At 38.4% G+C, this 19,313-nt stretch overlaps 3 protein-coding genes across 6 annotated transcripts in view; all 3 read right to left on the bottom strand.

Moving 5' to 3' along the window:
• Positions 1-235: 235 nt before the first annotated feature.
• Positions 236-13,864, bottom strand: arhgap35b (Rho GTPase activating protein 35b). 2 transcript variants are annotated; one of them, XM_016453639.1, is made up of 8 exons: positions 13,113-13,864; positions 12,365-12,691; positions 5,703-9,664; positions 4,434-4,575; positions 3,926-4,003; positions 3,498-3,629; positions 3,206-3,311; positions 236-3,114 (listed from the first exon to the last, which is right to left on the bottom strand). In XM_016453639.1, the coding sequence occupies exons 3-8, from the start codon at positions 9,429-9,431 to the stop codon at positions 2,748-2,750; spliced, it is 4,554 nt and encodes a 1,517-aa protein (XP_016309125.1). In that variant the 5' UTR covers positions 9,432-9,664; positions 12,365-12,691; positions 13,113-13,864; the 3' UTR covers positions 236-2,747. The 2 variants fall into 2 exon arrangements, with proteins under 2 accessions (XP_016309125.1, XP_016309124.1); XM_016453638.1 differs by lacking the exon at positions 12,365-12,691.
• A 262-nt stretch (positions 13,865-14,126) lies between these two features.
• On the bottom strand, positions 14,127-15,779 carry fxyd2 (FXYD domain containing ion transport regulator 2). 2 transcript variants are annotated; one of them, XM_016453592.1, is made up of 6 exons: positions 15,599-15,779; positions 15,202-15,237; positions 14,850-14,924; positions 14,675-14,711; positions 14,568-14,581; positions 14,127-14,251 (listed from the first exon to the last, which is right to left on the bottom strand). In XM_016453592.1, exons 1-6 carry the CDS (start codon positions 15,606-15,608, stop codon positions 14,232-14,234), a joined length of 192 nt encoding a protein of 63 aa, XP_016309078.1. In that variant the 5' UTR covers positions 15,609-15,779; the 3' UTR covers positions 14,127-14,231. The 2 variants fall into 2 exon arrangements, with proteins under 2 accessions (XP_016309078.1, XP_016309079.1); XM_016453593.1 differs by having other exon boundaries at positions 14,146-14,251; positions 14,534-14,581.
• A 697-nt stretch (positions 15,780-16,476) lies between these two features.
• The window catches only part of tmprss13b (transmembrane serine protease 13b), a 7,302-nt gene continuing 4,465 nt past the window's right edge, over positions 16,477-19,313 (bottom strand). The window contains exons 7-13 of one of the 2 annotated variants that reach the window (XM_016453590.1): positions 18,608-18,651; positions 18,349-18,508; positions 18,013-18,182; positions 17,704-17,802; positions 17,467-17,609; positions 17,169-17,321; positions 16,477-17,021 (exon numbers count right to left, since the gene is read on the bottom strand). In XM_016453590.1, the coding sequence (XP_016309076.1) occupies positions 17,007-17,021; positions 17,169-17,321; positions 17,467-17,609; positions 17,704-17,802; positions 18,013-18,182; positions 18,349-18,508; positions 18,608-18,651 (784 nt within the window). In that variant the 3' untranslated portion in view covers positions 16,477-17,006. Of the gene's footprint in view, positions 17,022-17,168; positions 17,322-17,466; positions 17,610-17,703; positions 17,803-18,012; positions 18,183-18,348; positions 18,509-18,607; positions 18,652-19,313 lie in introns of those variants that run through there. The other variant, XM_016453591.1, reaches the window with a different exon arrangement.

Genomic DNA, 19,313 nt, shown 5'->3' with positions numbered 1-19,313 from the left:
CTCTTTAATTCACATTTTCAGTCAGGTAACTGGGCTATCATTGTTTCATGCACTCATACATTTATTAAATATACCTGCGGATTAACTTATGGCCACAAGAGGGTAGCAGAACATTCATTTACAAAGAGCAAGAGTTGTTGAATTATTATGGACTGACCCTTGATCTATCTTGCATTCAGACAGTACAACTGATTTGGGTCAGACTTTTTCTGATTACAATGTTTTGTTTTTTTTGGTGAATTTAAAATTATATAAAAGATTCTGTAGAAGATTTCATCTCAATCATTCTGATCAATTCATGTTACAATTACAGTATTTAAAGTGTGAGATCAGAATTTTCACAACTGTCACATGCAACCCAGAATTTTGACTAATGCTTACTTAGCAGTTTCTAGGTAAAGTTTATTAGTAAATTCAGCAGGTCAGGTGTTGTGAGGCGCACTTTCACACATTTTGATTGTTTAAATGACTCCTAATGTTGCACCATCACAACTAATCAGGGCTTCTTCTTCTTCTTTTCTTTTTTTTCACCAGTATTCCAAAATCTGGCTTTAACACAATGCAACAATGGGCAGAGATGAACAAGTTTTCATACTCAGACTTTTAGGAGAAAATCTAAATCCAAAACAAAAGTAAAATCCAAAGAAGTTCTACTTCTACTTAACAGAATGTTTTGTGGCACTCTTAAAGGGCCTCAAATCTTTTAACCATTATGATAACCATCACAGTTATCCATCATTTTCTTGACTAATCACATTAGCTTGAAGAAAAACTGCATTCTTACAAGTATAACACACAGAGATGGCTGTATCAACATCTGGACTAGTTGCTAATTCAAGCGTTTTCAAGCAGTTTGCTGGAAATCTTTATATGAAAGGAAAATATTACACTTCAAGTAAAGTGGGGATACTTTCAGTTTTGTTCAGCCTGGTAGAAAAGCAGCAAATACACAGAATGAAGAGGATCTTGAACAAAAGCGCTGTCTAATAATCAAAGATTTGCCATATGCACTACTTTGGTACTTCAGCTTTTCTACCTTGGCTGGATAGAAAAAGGAAGTGGCATTTCAAGCAAAATATGTTTAGGAATAATTTCCTTCACATCAGAAGCTTTGTGGTTTAAGAGAAAACAATAAGGTAATATACATACAATCAACACATTCGATTAATCATTGTATCATTATACATCATGGATTTGTCCAGAAGAGTTTAGACAGAACATGGAGATGGTAGAAGCAGAAGAGGCAAATTGTGTCATTCTAATCCAGTCACATGGAGAAGACAATGGAAAAAAAGGTGAATTAAGGTCCATGTTAGTCAAACTTTAGACTGTACAAGAGGTCCAAAAAACATACTAATAGAGGACAAAAGACATACTAATATGAATGTAGAATCATCAAGAGTAAACTTCAGTCCAGGATTAGGCTTAATCTGTGACCACTCTACATTCACCTTGAAAAGGTCCATTGATCTTTTAAACACAATGGCAAAAATGAGAACCAATTATTATTCAGTGTCGCAATACAGGTCTATATAAAAAGACAAAAAAGTGCTTTAGATTATTAAGTAAAAACAATGGAGTTCGTAAAACAGTCAAACTGGGCATCAGTAAAAGGCCTTCAACGTATGTTTTTGAGTCCAAAATTAAGGTGTGAGGGTTTTGAATTGCTGATTCAGAGTCTAATGGTTAAGGGTCAGAGTAAATCTGCAGTCTCAGTGATCTTGAGCCCCACACCAGCGCTAACTGGAAGTGCATTCCCTAAAACCACGTGATATCGCTGCCATTTAAATCCCAGCCTTCAGAGAAAGGGCACATATGCTCCCATTAGGTGAATTTATGAGCAAAGATCCATAGGAGACACTCAGCAAAGCAAATCCTCATCAACATCACCTTCTAGCCTATCAGGTGTCAGAACTTCAAGTCTTTAAAGCAAGGAATAAAAACATCCTCCGAAATCCATGGTATATTTAAAGTTCATATAACAAAATAGGCATAGGGTAGAAACCAATAATGGTAGAGTGGAACACAACAGCCAGGCAAAGTGGTGAATATGGTTGCTGCTAAAGTGATTTCATTCATGACTATAGTGTCCTCCATACCACAGATCCATAAGGAGACATAAAGAGAGAGAGAGAGAGCAGGAGAGAAAAGAGCAGGTACTGTTGTAAAATGAAATGTAAATGCCTTCTACTGAAAGAAGAAAACAAGAAAATCCTTCAAAACCGTTTGTATCCTTCTTGATTAGAACATCTATATTCACTCTAAAAAATAACACCATCCCCCTTCTGTAATAAACTACATGAAGGGCAGTGCTGACATGGTGATTGGAGTCTTTGTTGGTTACACCCTTTAAAAAGAATTTTTTAACAGACCTTCATTTTGTGTGTGATATGTGTTAATAACTGTAGATAAAGGTGCTCTGTACAACAAAGAGTTTAGATATAAACCTAATCAAACACACCTGAACCAGATAGTCAAGGTTTATGGTACATTAAAAATTACAGACGTTTGTTAGAACAGGTTGGAACTAAATTCTGCAGAAAGGTGGATTTCCAGGAGCAGGACAGAGAGCTCAGAACAATTTTTTTTACATACAACACTGACCTAAACAAGCTACATGTTTTAGAGGCTTTTAGATGTGTGTGCAGAACATGAATGTAGATGTGTATGCATGCATTGCAAGTGTGTGCAAGCAAGTGTTTGTGTATGTTGTTCACTAAATAACGGGCCACGTGATTTTCCCCATCTCACAGTGTCTGTGGTTCTCCAGGGGCCGTGTGTGGGCTCTGGGGGGGAGAATGTGGTGGGGATTGCAGAAGGGGTGCAAAATGTGGGGTTGGAGGGCAATAAGAAGGGTAGGCTGTGGGGGATGGGGGCAATCCAGAGGGCACCAGTGGTCCAGGGGGTCCGAAGGGGCCAGTGGGTGACTCAGCAGGAGGCTGGTTGTAAAAGAAGAAAGCACACTGATGGATGAATGTCTCGATGATTGTCTGGTAGGTGCGTGTGGCTGTCAGGGCATCCATAGAGGTGAAATCTGGCCGCATCAGTGTTGGCCAGAAACAGATGGAGAGATTCTCGCTAGTCATTAAGTTGACTCTGTTCCACTGACTAACCCTGAGAGAGAGAAAGAAAAACAGAGATTTGATGTCTCTTCCCTTTAACTGATCTCCAATAGTTAGCAACTGCAGGTGGTTTTTAAACTCACTTGTTTAGATGGCTCATTACATATTTGAAGACATCAAAATTCTCCCTGGGAAATCGTCTTAACACATCCTTCATTGTGTGAAGCCTCTGTTCTCGATCATTAATTTCTATGTGCAAAAAATTATAAACTTGATTATTCCACAGGCTTAGACAGGCATGGTGTTATGGATCACTTAACATCCAATTTTGCTTCCTCTGCATGAAACAATTTATTATTTTAGAATTCAAGAAAATTCATTTACAATATTATATTCTTCACAAAAGCTTTTATAGAATGCTAAGTGAAATCTTACTGAAAGCTTCCACCAGCTCCTCCTGTGAACTATAAGGAAGCAGAGGCTCAGGCAGCTCAGAGAAGAAACTTTTCATTGCTCCGGCAACTGTATTCACAGTGAAGTCCTTCTCCACAAGGTCCAGATTGTGGTCTAAGAGGAATGAAAAATTAATAAATGAACAAAGTGAGAGCGATAAAATAAGGGAAGCAAGAAAGGAATCAAAGAAGAACATGAGCGGTAGTCAGAGCTTATCCATCAATATGATTTTGCGTGTGTGGAAATAACAAAACACAAAATACATTTTACATTAAAAGCTTGTACTTTCTGTTAACATGCACTCATACAAACTATATGTAACAATACATGCCTTAACACCATAAGACAATCCACCATCATACCAACAACTGTAACCCACAACAATTTTATTGAAATTCTTCTGAACTTACCCTGTTCGAACTGTCTCTGCACGCTCTCTATCTCCGCCTTATTCCCACTTACCCTGTAGATACCCTCTGTTGTCAGACCTGAGAGAGAGAGTGTTGATTAACAAGATCATTTTAATGCAAATCTTCTTTCTATGACTTATTGTAAGCATTTTAAGAAATTAAGTACTAATCACTGCCAGAACACTTTTTGAAGTGTTGAAGATAATTCTACAAACTGCTACTACATACAGGTCTAATATATGGTTTCTGGCTATTAAAAATGCTAAAATGAAAAAAAAAAAAAAATTAATATGGTTCTACAATCTTCATTGTCAGACCATAACTGAAACCCAGTCAGGAAAAAGAGTGAACTATGTGCAAAACTATGCTGTGGTGTGATTTATGACAGCTACAGCCCATTAAGCATCTAATTTTAACTGGACACTGCAATAATGATAAGCTTATATGGTTCCCTAAGCACAACTGTTATGGGATAAGAATGATGGTGAAACAGCAGCAGCAAATGTACCTGTGGCCTCAATATAACGAATACACTTGTCAATGAAAACTGGAATAGGTCGTTCAAGGGAAACCACATTGACCAAGGGCACCCCAAAGTAGTTACTCTCCAAAGGCTTAGAGATAGAATGACGAGGCTTTGGTCTTGTTTTCTGCCAAACAGCAAGACAGATACAGCTTATTTGACAATTGCACAAGACAATTAGTATGGTTTTGACTAGTGGTCGACCGACATATCGCCAAGACCGATATATCAGCCGATATTTGGCATTTTTCAAATATCGGCATCGGCCGCCAAGTTTTTCTGTTTGGCCGATGTGTCCAAGGCGGGACTTTTATTTTGATGGCGCTGAGAACGGCAGCGCCCGCGCACACAGTGCTCACATTCTCCCTCTTGGTCGCTGTCGTTCAGTTCTGTCTAATATGGATAAGTCTATCTAATAATCAGAACTGTTAAACAAAGGAATTAAAATGTATACAAAAAAGTATTATAACGATTGCTTTAATATTATTAGTAATAGAAAGGCAAACATTATAATACTTTCTCGTTTGCCGTCAGCATTCAGCAAATACGCATTTATATCATTTAAACAAATCTTTGAATGACTAATTAACATTTAGTTTCACAAACCTTGCAGACTTAGTCGAATCTAGTTGAGATCTTGTGAAGTATGCATGTGTATCCTGCATGATCGCGTGTTCTCTGCGTGACGGTCGATCCGTGCGAATTTAATGTGGATAGGAAGAGAGTTCAGCTTCACTGGAGACGTGCGATCGACAAACTTTAAACTCGTGATTTCAAATTATGCTGTGCTTTATGCACTTGCCCACTGTCATATTCATGTCATTTTCATTGCGTGCTGTATGTAAAATGAGTGTTACCTTGACTTTATTTGAAAAAAAAAAAAGATTCCCAATGCACACAAACTTCCCAGAATACTGAGTGCCCTGTTGGTTAATTCCTTTTCAATTAGATATTTATTAAATATTTATTTGTGAAAAATGCTTTGTCTTCTAAAGTATAAGTCTGTTTATTTTACACAATTATTTTTAATCCATTTTCAAATGATTTCAAATTTCTTAAATATTAATTAAAATAATCGGCCATCCTGCTTTCCAAGATATCGGCAGTCAAAAAACCCATATCGGTCGACCACTAGTTTTGACTCCTTAATGAAGCCTCCAATAACAGCAATTAAATTAAATATTACAATGTTAAAAACAGACGAGCATACTTTTTTTAAAAGCCATGTAAAATTAGTAAATAAATCAATCTTACTTTGCCTGGTCTGCGAAGACTTTTCAGTATGTTCCTTTTTTTGGGATCTTCTCCTTCTTCATTGAGTATGTCTGCCTTTAGTCCTGAAACATCATCATCTTTTGACCTTGAGAGAGTGCCAATCTCATCATCGCTACCAATGGAAAAACTAGTGCGGAAACTGCTGAACTTCCCCAGACGTTTGGAACGATCACGGTAGAGACGTGGCTTCACCCGTGCAGCGGAGAACTTGCGACGTCTCTCCAATGAACTGCCATCCCCTTCACTGTCTGAACCATTGCCTCCTCCATTAGAGTGGATCCGATTGGAATTGCGGATGGTAATAATTTTGCCCTGTGTGCTGTCATGTGGCACAGAATATATGCTGTCCTCATAGCTGGGGCGGGGTTTAGAGACAGCATCCATTGGCTCAGCGTAGTCCGAAGGATCATAATCTCCTCCTAGAGGCCACGTCACATTGGATGTAAGGGAACGGCGATGGCTGACTGCATCCACATACGGATTAAAATTTGTTTTTCTAAGGTCAAATGTGACACTAGGTTTGGGTCTTACTTGTGGAGGAACTTTACTATTTAACTTGTTCTCAAAGGTGCTAAGGTCAGAGATCACAGAGAATGTGTCACCTGAGTCCAGGTCAGGCAATTTGAATCCACCGTGAGAGGTGAGTGTGCCATCATGGTAAGGCGGGGAAGCTTCCATGTCTTCCTCAGAATCTAACAGCATTGTTACAGGGCTTGAGGAGCCACAGTGTGGCGAATACACATTCTCATTTGTGCTACTGGTTTCTGCGACGTTTTCATACATATGACTGGCCTCAACAATAGTTCTCTTTTCTAATACCTCTGTGAAAAATTGTTCCAAAAGGTCTAGTTTGTGTAGTCCTCCAACAACTCCTCCAGTGCCACAGACAATACTGCAAAACCGTCCATCAAGTTCACGGGCCAGTTCTTCACCTTGGACTAGCAACTCATGAGCAGACTCAGAGTCCAGAAGCTCAGTCTGGGTTTCCCCCACTGCAAGCAGCTGAACTGGGACAATGTCCTGAACCTTACACAAAAAGGCACACAGGGTTTCAAAAGAAGCCTTGCGGCTAGCAGAGTATACAGCAATGTAGCCATGCACCAGCCGACTCTTACGAGTGGCAAAAGAAGCGTGGTATGACATTAGAGACAGTTCAATTGTATGCTTGTGACCACCAATTGTTTGTTCTAGCAGCACTGAAGTGCCACTTGTCTGAGGAGAGGTCGGCCTGCAATGCTGAGGAAGCAGGAATGGTGCAAGGAGTTGATCAATGTCATAGGAGTCTCCACACATTAGGCACATGACAATACGCAATTCAGCCTCTGGACTCTGATCCTGCTGTAATTCTCGAATACATGGAGGCAGTGGAGGTGCAGGTGGAGAACAGCTACGAAATGTAGATGTCCTCCTTGTTTCAAGTAGAACCTTCAAGACCTGATTGATCTGCTTTTCATTTACATTTCGCCCATAGCCAATGCCTGGGGAGGCAGGTTCCAGGTAGTTACACTGCAGTTTTATGGCTACCTGCTGACCCTGTGAGATTAATGCTTGAGCAGTCTCACCACCAATGTCACCCAGTCCTCCAACACCTCTTTTGTTTACTAGTAAGAGTGACAGGGGAAGCTGAGCCATATGGTTGTCCCTTCTGCCAAGTGTGGACTCTCGCAACTTCTCAATACTTTCAACAATGTATGACAAGGACTCTTTTGAATTGTACAAACACAGGCATCCATGGGGAGTAAATGTGGATGTATAAAATGAATTGACAGGAAGTCTAACATTACCCTCAATGGGCCGAAGGACAAGCTCATACATTCTACCTTCAAGCATATAATGATCGTCATTGGTACACAATGCCCGAATCTCATTGGCTAATTCTCTGGCAAGACCATCTTTGCCCAGTATAACAAGATTGATCCTATCTACCTTTCCATCAAACATACTGGACTTTCCAAAGGAAGTGTACTGTGCAGGGAAGCACGAAGCTAGTATTTGCTCAATTTTGTTGTCAACACAGTGTGGGCAGTTCGGACATGTTTCCTTCGTAGGGTGATACACAAAATGGATGTGTTTCAGTACTAAAGCATCCCTTTCGGCTTGTAATTTCTGAAGGGTCTTGAAGCGTTGTTCTTCACCTAACACTTCTTGAATTGCTCCCATCTTCTCTTTACTAGGTTTGGCATCTACCTCAAGTTCATAGAAGAGCTCAGAGTACTCCAGCAAAAGCTCCTGAAAATCCTCTTTTGCCCTGTCGATGATTGCTTTCTGGTGCCGGTTATAAATGTCCAAATATTCTGGCTCCTCAAGCCACTGGTAGAAGTCTTCGTTCATGATGAAGCTTCGAGCCTCCTCCCAGGGTTTGCCAGGGGTAACGAAAGGTGATGATGCTAATTTTGCTTTGAACTCATGACGCATCTGGGCACACTTGCATTCGTTGCGCAAGTGTTCAAGGTGTGCATCAAAGATTATTTCAGCAGCCGTGGTGTCTAGCACATCAAAGGGGATACGCTCATCCTCCATGTTGTCAAGATGTGGCGTTTCCTCCCATGGTGCATCGTCCAGTACCACAAACCAATGATCAAAGTCTTTTTTAGACTCGAGGACCTTCTGGACCCCTGACCAACTCAAATGCTCAATTTCATCCAACTCGGACACTAAGCTACTCAAGGCGAGTGGAAGAGCGCTCAAGTATGCTTTGCGACGCCTTTCAATGTGTTCCTGTTTTAGCCTGTGAATGTGTTGTTGAAATAGCTTTTTAGCCTTACTCGTACCTTCTAAAAATACATACTCCTTGTATTCAGGTGAAGTCTGCATTCGTCGGCTAACGTTGGGCCATGTTTCATTGTGATTCTTCACAATGTGGTTCACTAACCACTCATAGCGGTCCTTTGCAGAAGCAATTAGTTGACTCTGGTGTTTCAGTGCCTCAAAGTAAGGTATGATCTTGGGCTTACCTCTTCCCTTATCAACGAGCTGTATCAAGGTAAGGAAAGCCAAATCAACATTGACGTTGGACCGTGCCGACGTTTCAACGACCTGCAAGTTCTTTTTTGTAATGGCAAAGGTATGAGAGTCCTTGATGTATCGCTCCACACCCTCATCACACTTAGTGAGAACCAGCACGATAGGCTTTTTTGTCTTGCTTAAGTGATTGTACAAGTTGGTGACAAATTTCATTTGATCATCAAAGCTGCGGTTCATACCACGACTGACATCAACACAAAGCAGAAAGCCATCCACCTGCAACTTGCCTTCGGGCATTTGCTTCTGTTCGAAGTCTTGCTCCAGTCCCAACTGATCAGTGCAGAAGTACATAAGTTTTTCAGCAGAAGCCAGTTTGGTGGAGGCAGCTCTTTTGATGTAGGGCTGTAAGGCTGTGCTGCGATGGGGCTGGAACGTCTGGTCATCAATGAATTCGGTCTGCTCAACCACATGCATTCTGCAGTCTGCGCAATCTTCCAAAATTCTCCCCACTTCTCCCCAGAACAGGAAGTGGTCATTGTTGACAACCCGGCCACCGAAGTCACTTGTACTTAGCACAGAAGTGTGATCAAGGTGGAAGTCATCCGCACTAGGGCGGACAAAGCGGTTACAAAGGCATGATTTGCCAACTCCACATTGCCCCTTCTCCTTCTCAGTTCCTGACAGGCCAACAACAACGAGGTTGTAGATAGGCATTCGGGATTCTTGCTTTTTAGCCATCATCATCGTACACGGGCATTCATCTTGCCATGCCCCAAAGGATAACAGAGGCAGACTCTTTAAAACGTGTCCATAAAATGTTGAAGTAAGGCCCTGTATTTGATTCACAATTTAGGATTTAGTTCCGATGTTTCAATCATCCTTTCAGGTCAAGAAAACTGCTTGTATGTTCGGCCCATATTAGAGGGTACTAATCAGAGATGAGACATGAAGAGGCAGAAGCAGGAATTGGGGCTAGCCTAAATGAGAAAAAGAGGGAGAAAGGCACAAAAGGCAAATTTAAAAGCATTTTAACCTACTTAAGTTCCCACAGATATTAAGATGATATTCAATTCATATAGTATAACCCCACATTAAACACTAAATCCCTTAATGTACCTTGCAATTTACATAAATACATTTCAATGTTTCTAATAACGGTACTTCAATAATATTGAAATGATAGTCTAAACAAACATTAATAAGAAATACAATTCTAATCAAAAAAGCAAAAGTTCTGATTATGGATTTCAATATAAGACTGATAGATCAATTTCTATGCTAGCAATCCTACACAACTATGTAAATACTCAAAAAACTACAGTAGCCAACATCTGAAGTGGATCAAAACCTGTCATCAAAGTTGTCCTAAAACCAAAACAATACCCGTTCTTGTCTTAGGACAACTTTGATTAACTTTTTTGATCCACTTCAAATGTTGACTACTATAGTTAGAATAGTTCACTTCACAGACCTTCATAATCATCTATTAACACTTGGTTTCATGATGTGCTTTGAATTTGAACACTGAATTTGAATACTGTTCGCTAGTTTCTGGTTATTTTGTGTTTAGTTTTTGCGAGTTGCCCAATTTCCAAAACAACACTTAAAATGGTTATTATTTAAATGGTCACATTGCTTGCATACAGTATGCTGGTTGGCCATTTAATAATGGTGCTTTCTTACACAGCAGACATAAGCAATAATGCCAGCATGTAATTAATCTACTGTTATCCTTAGCTAGTGCTGCTATTTAAAGACTTAGGAAATTCCTGATTAGTTCATTTGCAGTAAATAAGTCTTCTGTTGTCTGAAGTAGTCACTTCACATCTCAAAGTTCAATACTGTAAATAAAATACCAAGGCTCCCATATTCTTACAGCCAAAAGCATATTAATGACAACTTTTACAATATTTAATTATCTGAATGTCACTGGTGCTTGTCAGTTCAACTTTCAATTCAAAAACTTTGCCAGGGTGTTACTAGAAGGTTTCCAAGTCATTCTGAGCTGTTCGTAAATTCATTAAATCTTCATTTAAGCTTCTATGATATTCCGGTTGTAGATATGGATCAGGTTGTATAATGTATGATTACACAATACTACATACAAAATACTAAGGTACAATATAATAAATACAGAAAACCTTAAATAGCAGTAAAGGTAATCACCCCCTAGTATAGTTATTATTAACTATAATAATATAGTTGATTGCTGTTTTCCATCCAATTACAATGAATGTGGACTGGAGCTTTCAAGATTCAGAAAGGACAAAAAAGCACTTAGTGCTGTACCAAATACAATAACAAAATTTTTGGCAATTTAAAATAGCGTTTTCTACAGCTATTCCTGGACGATGTATTACTCCTGTTTACTTTTAGTGGTACAGTACCACACGAAGGAAATGTTTTGCTGGTGAATCCTCATGCAATATCTGGTGTTGTAGACTTAAAAACACAAATACAGACTCTGTCTCCCGTTCTTGTCTTAGGACAACTTTGATTAACTTTTTTGATCCACTTCAAATGTTGACTACTATAGTTAGAATAGTTCACTTCACAGACCTTCATAATCATCTATTAACACTTGGTTTCATGATGTGCTTTGAATTTGAACACTGAATTTGAATACTGTTCGCTAGTTTCTGGTTATTTTGTGTTTAGTTTTTGCGAGTTGCCCAATTTCCAAAACAACACTTAAAATGGTTATTATTTAAATGGTCACATTGCTTGCATACAGTATGCTGGTTGGCCATTTAATAATGGTGCTTTCTTACACAGCAGACATAAGCAATAATGCCAGCATGTAATTAATCTACTGTTATCCTTAGCTAGTGCTGCTATTTAAAGACTTAGGAAATTCCTGATTAGTTCATTTGCAGTAAATAAGTCTTCTGTTGTCTGAAGTAGTCACTTCACATCTCAAAGTTCAATACTGTAAATAAAATACCAAGGCTCCCATATTCTTACAGCCAAAAGCATATTAATGACAACTTTTACAATATTTAATTATCTGAATGTCACTGGTGCTTGTCAGTTCAACTTTCAATTCAAAAACTTTGCCAGGGTGTTACTAGAAGGTTTCCAAGTCATTCTGAGCTGTTCGTAAATTCATTAAATCTTCATTTAAGCTTCTATGATATTCCGGTTGTAGATATGGATCAGGTTGTATAATGTATGATTACACAATACTACATACAAAATACTAAGGTACAATATAATAAATACAGAAAACCTTAAATAGCAGTAAAGGTAATCACCCCCTAGTATAGTTATTATTAACTATAATAATATAGTTGATTGCTGTTTTCCATCCAATTACAATGAATGTGGACTGGAGCTTTCAAGATTCAGAAAGGACAAAAAAGCACTTAGTGCTGTACCAAATACAATAACAAAATTTTTGGCAATTTAAAATAGCGTTTTCTACAGCTATTCCTGGACGATGTATTACTCCTGTTTACTTTTAGTGGTACAGTACCACACGAAGGAAATGTTTTGCTGGTGAATCCTCATGCAATATCTGGTGTTGTAGACTTAAAAACACAAATACAGACTCTGTCTGGCTACAGAGCTCAAAGTAGGCGATCCGCAGGCGGGTCAGGTGCAGTCCAAGTGCGTGCTAGCGACAATACTGGTTGATTGCTACATGATATCTGAGTCTACCAGCTGTTTAGACTTACCTTCAACACACACCAAGACACAACCTGATGTTCTGACTTCCCTGTACTTGCTGTAGCCCACTGTGTTGTTAGACACGGAGAAATATATGGCTTGAATATACATCAAGCACGGTTGTGGTTGTATGTGCATGGCAAAATAAAGACATCCTACGGCACACTCTTCAAGCAAAATACACATGTGAAGTTCTGAACCCTAAAAAAAGCAACTGCTAAAGTATTTCACTCCCAAAGCCTAGGCCCAGCATAGCCTAAGCAAGAAAGCTACGTAATGGGGATGTCATGGTTCAGAACTGCCTTCCTATGAGCGGCTCAACTGTCTCTGTGCTGCTGCAAGAGAAATTACACACTCTTGACATTTTCCTCACGTATTTAAATCAGAGTATGCAGTTATAATAAATTAGCGCGACTCATCTACGTTGGTGTATTCTACAATGCAGCGTTACATAGCGACTAACTAGGTGCACATCACGTGAGAAAATAGTCTGCCAATTTATAACATTCTGAGATTATTAGAGCGCAAGATAAATCCGTTTTCAGTGCAACCAAGGCGCTGCCTGCACAATAGACAGTATTCACTTGTATTTGTAGATACAATTGTCCTTCTGTAGCTACTAGGTACTCCACTCATTTAAAGATATTCGATTTATAGGCTTCTTAATCGCCTGAAATCTGTCACGTAGGTGACACGGTCTACTTTGCTCGCTAATACTTGGGTTAATGAAACGCCGGGGTTAATACACATACATACCAGTGTCTTTCTCTGTCCTCCCTTTCCCTTCTCAATCCCTCTTCCAGGCCAGCGCAAGAGGGCTTACAACCGGCTCGGTCAGTGTTGTTGGAAACCATAAAGAAAGGAAAACAAAAGACTACGTAAAAAGCCGAGGACATTAAATTCCGTGGGGGCTGTTTGATTGTGGTTTGACAGACTTGCAGTTTCCAAGGGATATTTTTGTCAGGCGCAACTTACTGATCTCGTGTTCGCATAGAAACGGCTGTGAAAATCCACCGACGGCTAAACATATCCAAACAAAGAATGTCCTTTCTCGGAGGCCAGTCGTTTCCGTGCAGAAAAGGGCTTGTTTTAATTTCTTCCTCCGGCCTAAGCACGTTGGTTTTGATCTGTTATAATGCCCTTTGTTGTGCCCATAAAATGCTGATTTACCGTGTGCAGACGGCATGCAGCGATGCCTTTACACTGAGACAAAACATCCAGTTTTTCGTAGCCAAATCACGAGCAATCTGGGCCACGCATGTCTTTAAACGTTACGATATATATACATTGTGCGTGAGGGTGAAAGTGGTTGTCCAAGCCTCCCAATAATGGCGGTCCCTACGCCCGAGCCCAACTCTGAGTCTGCCCTCTTTCGCTCTCCTTTTTTGAGGATGAAAGAGGGTTACGGAGACAGCCGAGACTCGCCCAGTGGCGCATGGAAAACAGCACAGCGCTGAGCCAATTACAAGAGCCGAGCTCTAGCGCGCGAGGACGCAGGCCCGACCTAAAGGCGACCAGCATCCTTTCAAAGACAGAGTGATTGATGTTGTTGCAGATGATTGTGATCGTATATACAGTTCTAAAAATAACTGTGTGAAGCAGTATCTTAAAATATAATGCGTCTGAGTGTAACACGTGCTCTGAAACCATGTGAATAACTGCTCATTGTCAAATCTCGCTTTTAGTTATCAAGATTTTGACGTATAGCCTACTATTTGACACTACAATGTTCTTTAAAATTGCAGTAGATTTCACAGAAAGGATCATTTGAGTTTTATTTTATTGTGACAGTATACATAGATCTTGTGAATGAAAATTAACTATCTGAAAAAAAATCTTCACTGTACGTTGAAAAAATGGTCATCCTTGGTGAATTTACTGAGGTGTCCGTTTACCTGCAGAAAACGGAGCAAGAGAACTGGAATTTGGTTATTGAATAAATGGGGATCTTTTCCATCAAAATTCTGTTAATATACTTTTATGTGTTGTGAATCTGTAATGCATTCAGAGTTTCTGAAATAATGAAATAAGAAAGACCATGACCTTTTAAAAGCCATTTAAAAAAGCTTTCTTGACAGAAAGTCATGACATTTAGTTTTTAAAACATGATGTAATGCTTGCTAGGAATATGCTTGCCAAAAGTGTAACCATGTATGATAATGCATATGCATGCTCACAGTGAAGGTTAATGAAGGAGAGGTCAAAGATCACCATTGTCTTCAAGCCTATAGAGAAGACACACCAAGAGGTAAGAGAGGGAGAATGTGTGTGTGTCTTTTATTGTATCTTTTATTGTATAAATATTTTATGTGCCTTACTTAGAAGACGCCTTGTTTCCACAGTTGAGCTTTTTGCCTGCCAGAAAAGAAGATAACGTTTGATTATACAAGGAAAAAAACGATGTGTGCGTGCATTCCTGTGTTTGCTTGTATTTTTATTAGAATGTATGCAGAAAGGACATGCTGTAGATTGCATGAATCTAGCCATACTCACCGAATATGATAGCCATGCCCAAACAGAACAAAACAGCTGCAAAGATCAGCCCACCTCTTCTGATTAACTCATAATCTGGCATAAGCGCACACACAGATAGTTACAAACAAGATATCCACAAAAATTTTTCTAAAAAAACTTTGCATTAATAGTTGTAAAGCACAACTTTAGCTTCTGTTTACTGGCTGTTAAGAGCAGGACTGTTACTTAGTTTGAGATATGTAAAATAAGACGCAATCAAATGTCCAACATTCACACTCACAAAATACACATTTTCAAATGAGTTTATGATCATTTCACAGTCCTGTCATTTTAATTTAAAGGGGTATAATTAAGCATCAGACATTCTTACCATAGGTGAAATCAGCATCTGAATACTCAGGTTTTTCTTAAAAGAGAACACACAACGGGTATGTTAACTTTAAACCTAGTGTAAATATTAATTTTACTTTCTCTAATACATGTCTAAATTTGTTAAATGGACAGTTGACCCAAAAATCAACCAAAACATTGTTTGTTCTAACAATTTTAAAAATATCTTCTTTTATGTTCTGCAGAAAAAAGTCAGTCATACAAGTGTGTAACAACATAAGGGCGAGTGAAAGATGACATCATTTTAATTTTTTTGTGTGATATATGATATGTTTTTTTTTTAAGACATACTTAAAAGTTTAGTGCCTACACGGTCAGGTCTTTTAGTTTTTAAGTACTGATTTTCAAAACAGTATATAAAGTTGAATCAAACTTACCCACTCCCATCTTTAGCAGTGTTGCAGGATCTCAAAGCTTTCAGGGTTGATAATTGCAGAACTGTGATATATGTGTGTGAGGGTGTAAGTCAAAGAGGAGTTTGAATGTGTGCAGGGAGCTCCTTAAACTCTCTGATGGTGGAATTGTAACTGGTGGAGCGAATGACAAATCAGTGAGAGCCACAGGGAGGAGAGAAATAGTGTGTGTTTCGTTTATATAACGACCTTCAAACCCTTCGCTCTGACCCGTCTTATCCAGTAAACCTTAAAACATGCGCATAAACAAGCCTTTGGGCCATTTCTTAATATCTAACCATTGAGCAGTGCTGAATGTGCCCTTGCAATAAGCTGACAAGGTCATTAAAGCTCACTGAGAAACAAGCAGACCAGAGACAGATTTAATCTTTGAAGGCCAGATAATCTGATATAAGATAAATAAATAACTCATGATGTAAAATACAAAAATTATATACACACATTGTGTAGTGTACACTTTTTGTAATGTTAATACATCTTAAATTATGTTAATAAATTACAGTGAGACTGTTCGTTTATCTGTTAGTTCTATTTCATTGGGTAGTTAAAAATTTATCTGTCATATCCTAAAGAACACATAAAAAAGTGTAGAACAAATACATAACTAATCACTTTAGTTTCATGTGGGTGTATTCGTAAATCTAACAGATTGCTTCAGTAGTTTTTTCTTGTTTTCAAATAAGAACAATCAGATGTGAGTTTTCTCTCTCTCTCTCATTTTAATAAGTTGGAAAATAAATCTATCAGCGTGTAAAAAAAAGACCAAGTGGGGAATTCTTTCTAAAGTTAATGATTATGAATAAGTTAAAATATCCCGCCAACTTTCACCTTTTAGACGGAAAAGAAATTGTCTTCAAGAACAGTAATACAGTTTTATTTTTCAGCAAAAATCTAAAATAAAACCATTACTTTACTCTCAGAGTGAAAGTGACTTCAGTTCAATATGTTGCTCCACTGTATTCAGTTTATAATATTATTGAAACTCTTTACATGTAACATGTATTGCTAGGAAATAGTAGTTCCTCCTCAATAGTAGATCTGCTCAGTACATATAATACACAATAGGCTATATAGTGCATTTAGACAGAATTGGACAGCTTAAATGTCCTGGCATTTTCTTCAAGATAGATTCAGTACTGTAATCCATGTTTTTATTTAAGAACACTAGTATTCCCAAAATAAAAGATTTTACAGACACATTTACATCTTCCTTATTTAAATAATGAATTCAAAATTTTACATAAATATATATTTACTGCAAAAGTGCATGTCACTGTGCGCTCCGTCATTTTAAAAAATGAGAAAACTTATTTCAGTACATAAAAATGTTTACACAACGTGGAGATTTGTTCTTCATTGTTGTAGTAGAAGGTCATGGTCGCTCTTGCTGTAATTAAGCAAATGGAGCCAGAAAGACACAAGGATAGAAAAAAGAGAATGATAAGAGACTGTTTGTAAAGGAAATATAAGTATGTTAACTCATGACGAACAATATTATGTGTGTTTGCATGTAAAAATGCAAAAGTGTGTTTACCTGCATCTTGCCATATATCCACATTAAAAGTTGCCCTACGTCACTGTAGACCCCTGGACGGTTCGGCTGTCCACAGCCATCTCCCCAACTGGTTACGCCTGTGAGATACCATTTGTCATCAACTTTACACACCAGTGGACCTCCACTGTCCCCCTGGAGAGAGAGGGAGATTGAAAAAGAAGAAATAATAAAGATGAACTAAAAGCATATGAAACAGTACAAAGTTCAAACTGCAATATAATATTGTACCAAAAGGTGGCAGCATTTCTAAGCTTTTGAATATGAGAACATGTCTAACCTGACAGGAGTCTCTCTCTCCCTTAAGATCTCCTGCACACTGCATGTTCTCAGTGATACGTCCGCCGTAAACAGTAGGTGAGTTACACACAGCTGAGGCTATCAGGTTTACTGCAACCTCCATCAAAAGAGTGGAACTACTATCTGCAAACACACATGTTAAGGCCAGCGTTATTAATACATAAATCAATACATCCAAACTCAACAAAATACATTGGCCTACATATACATTACATACCAGCCCCTTGCTTGGTAACTCCAAAACCTGTGGTCCAGCACTGTTTGGCAGCAGGAAACATCTGGCCAAACACAGGCAGGCAGACAGGCTGTATATTACCTTTTAACAGTATTTACAAAACGTGTCAGTGGTCAGAAGTGCCTCTTTGATTTATCTGTTTATGGTACTGTAATTTAGACAGTGCTGTGTATGGTTAATAGCTAAGGTTATGTCAGTTAAGCTATGATTTGTATAAAAGTTTATGTATTATACATCACATGAGTACTTATGTATTCATAATTCTGTGTATGTGTGTGTGTATAAACTTACTGGCAGTTTTACTGAGTTTTAGTAAGGCAATATCATTGTTTTTTGTCGCTGGGTCATAATTCTTATGTAAAATTATTTGCTTTAAATTATATGGGCTGGGAAGCCGGAGCTGGGACACCAAACCAATATACACTCTCCAGTTACTAGGCAACTGTGAGCCTAGTGTTTCTCTAAGAAAGGGAGAAAAAAGCAAAGTCATTCATCTATTCATCCAGCCATGCTTTTTGCATATTGTTTGCTAATGTATTCATTAAACTTAATTAGGATTACCGGCCATGATATTGTTTCCAACATGTAGACTAGTCATCAAATCTGTCTAATGTAATGTATACTGACTTGGGGAAGCAGTGAGCAGCGGTAATGATGAAGTCTGGAGCCACCAGAGTTCCTCCACATGAGTGAGACCCTTGGAAATGCAGACTGGCCTGCCATGGCCACTGACCGTCAGCAGCCGCATTTCCCCCTATGATCCGTGATCCTGGTGGCTTTCCACACTCTAAACAGAGAAAGAATAGGAGGGAAAGTAAGACAGTGTTTAGACTTAGATAGCATTATCATGCAGCAATAACATGTAGCAACAGTGTAAGGTACTCACTGCTGCACTTCAGGGACACAGTCTGCTGACCAGGACAGGACGTACTACAATTAAAACAACATTGTTACACACACACACAATAGAGACCAAGAGTTGTTTCTGTTTTCGTGTTTCTTCACACCTTTCTGCATCTAAATATACTGAATCATTATTCATTTTCATACTCATTGCCATGTCCACAGTGATTTTTTTATTTAACTTTTTAAAATATTTAAATGAATATAAAATGCAATATTTGATTCCAGTTTTAAATTGAATTTAATAGTTTACTGTTTACACTGACAGATGTATATTACAACACAATTTAGTGGCAATTCGTAACAATGTTTTGCTGATTTGCTGGCTAGTTTAAATGAATTTGTACGATCTTTGTACGATTGTTTTACCTTTTTTTGTATAATCTACTTATGCCCAAATGATGGTCATGTTTAGCTGCAGACCTTCATGCTTTTTGCCTTTTTTGTAAGGCCACAGAATTATGTATTTAGCATTTAACATAGAATTACTGTAGCTATACATCCACTGATTGCTATAGCTTCATCTGCTTTAGTTTTTTTTGTGTGTAGGTTAAATTATTATTATTTATTTATTTGTGTTTATTATATATACAGTGGGTACGGAAAGTATTCAGACCCCCTTCAATTTTTCACTCTTTGTTATATTGCAGCCATTTGCTAAAATCATTTAAGTTAATTTTTTTTCCTCA

Source organism: Sinocyclocheilus anshuiensis, unplaced genomic scaffold (assembly GCF_001515605.1).
Source record: "Sinocyclocheilus anshuiensis isolate Anshui unplaced genomic scaffold, SAMN03320099.WGS_v1.1 scaffold1531, whole genome shotgun sequence".
Taxonomy (NCBI): domain Eukaryota; kingdom Metazoa; phylum Chordata; class Actinopteri; order Cypriniformes; family Cyprinidae; genus Sinocyclocheilus; species Sinocyclocheilus anshuiensis.
The sequence above is the reverse complement of the archived record's forward strand: the minus strand, read 5'-3'. Positions and strand labels throughout refer to the sequence as shown.

What these genes read in the sequence shown, in the direction of transcription:
- arhgap35b (XM_016453639.1), bottom strand. Translation starts at nt 9,431, where the DNA reads ATGATGATGGCTAAAAAGCAAGAATCCCGAATGCCTATCTACAACCTC. An exon ending in TCGTTATATTGAGGCCACAG is followed by an intron (nt 4,004 to 4,433) that starts GTACATTTGCTG and finishes TCTCTCTCTCAG; the next exon opens with GTCTGACAACAGAGGGTATC. An exon ending in GTAATGAGCCATCTAAACAA is followed by an intron (nt 3,115 to 3,205) that starts GTGAGTTTAAAA and finishes TCTCTCTCTCAG; the next exon opens with GGTTAGTCAGTGGAACAGAG.
- fxyd2 (XM_016453592.1), bottom strand. An exon ending in AGATGCTGATTTCACCTATG is followed by an intron (nt 14,925 to 15,201) that starts GTAAGAATGTCT and finishes CGCTTATGCCAG; the next exon opens with ATTATGAGTTAATCAGAAGA. An exon ending in GGGCATGGCTATCATATTCG is followed by an intron (nt 14,712 to 14,849) that starts GTGAGTATGGCT and finishes CTTTTCTGGCAG; the next exon opens with GCAAAAAGCTCAACTGTGGA.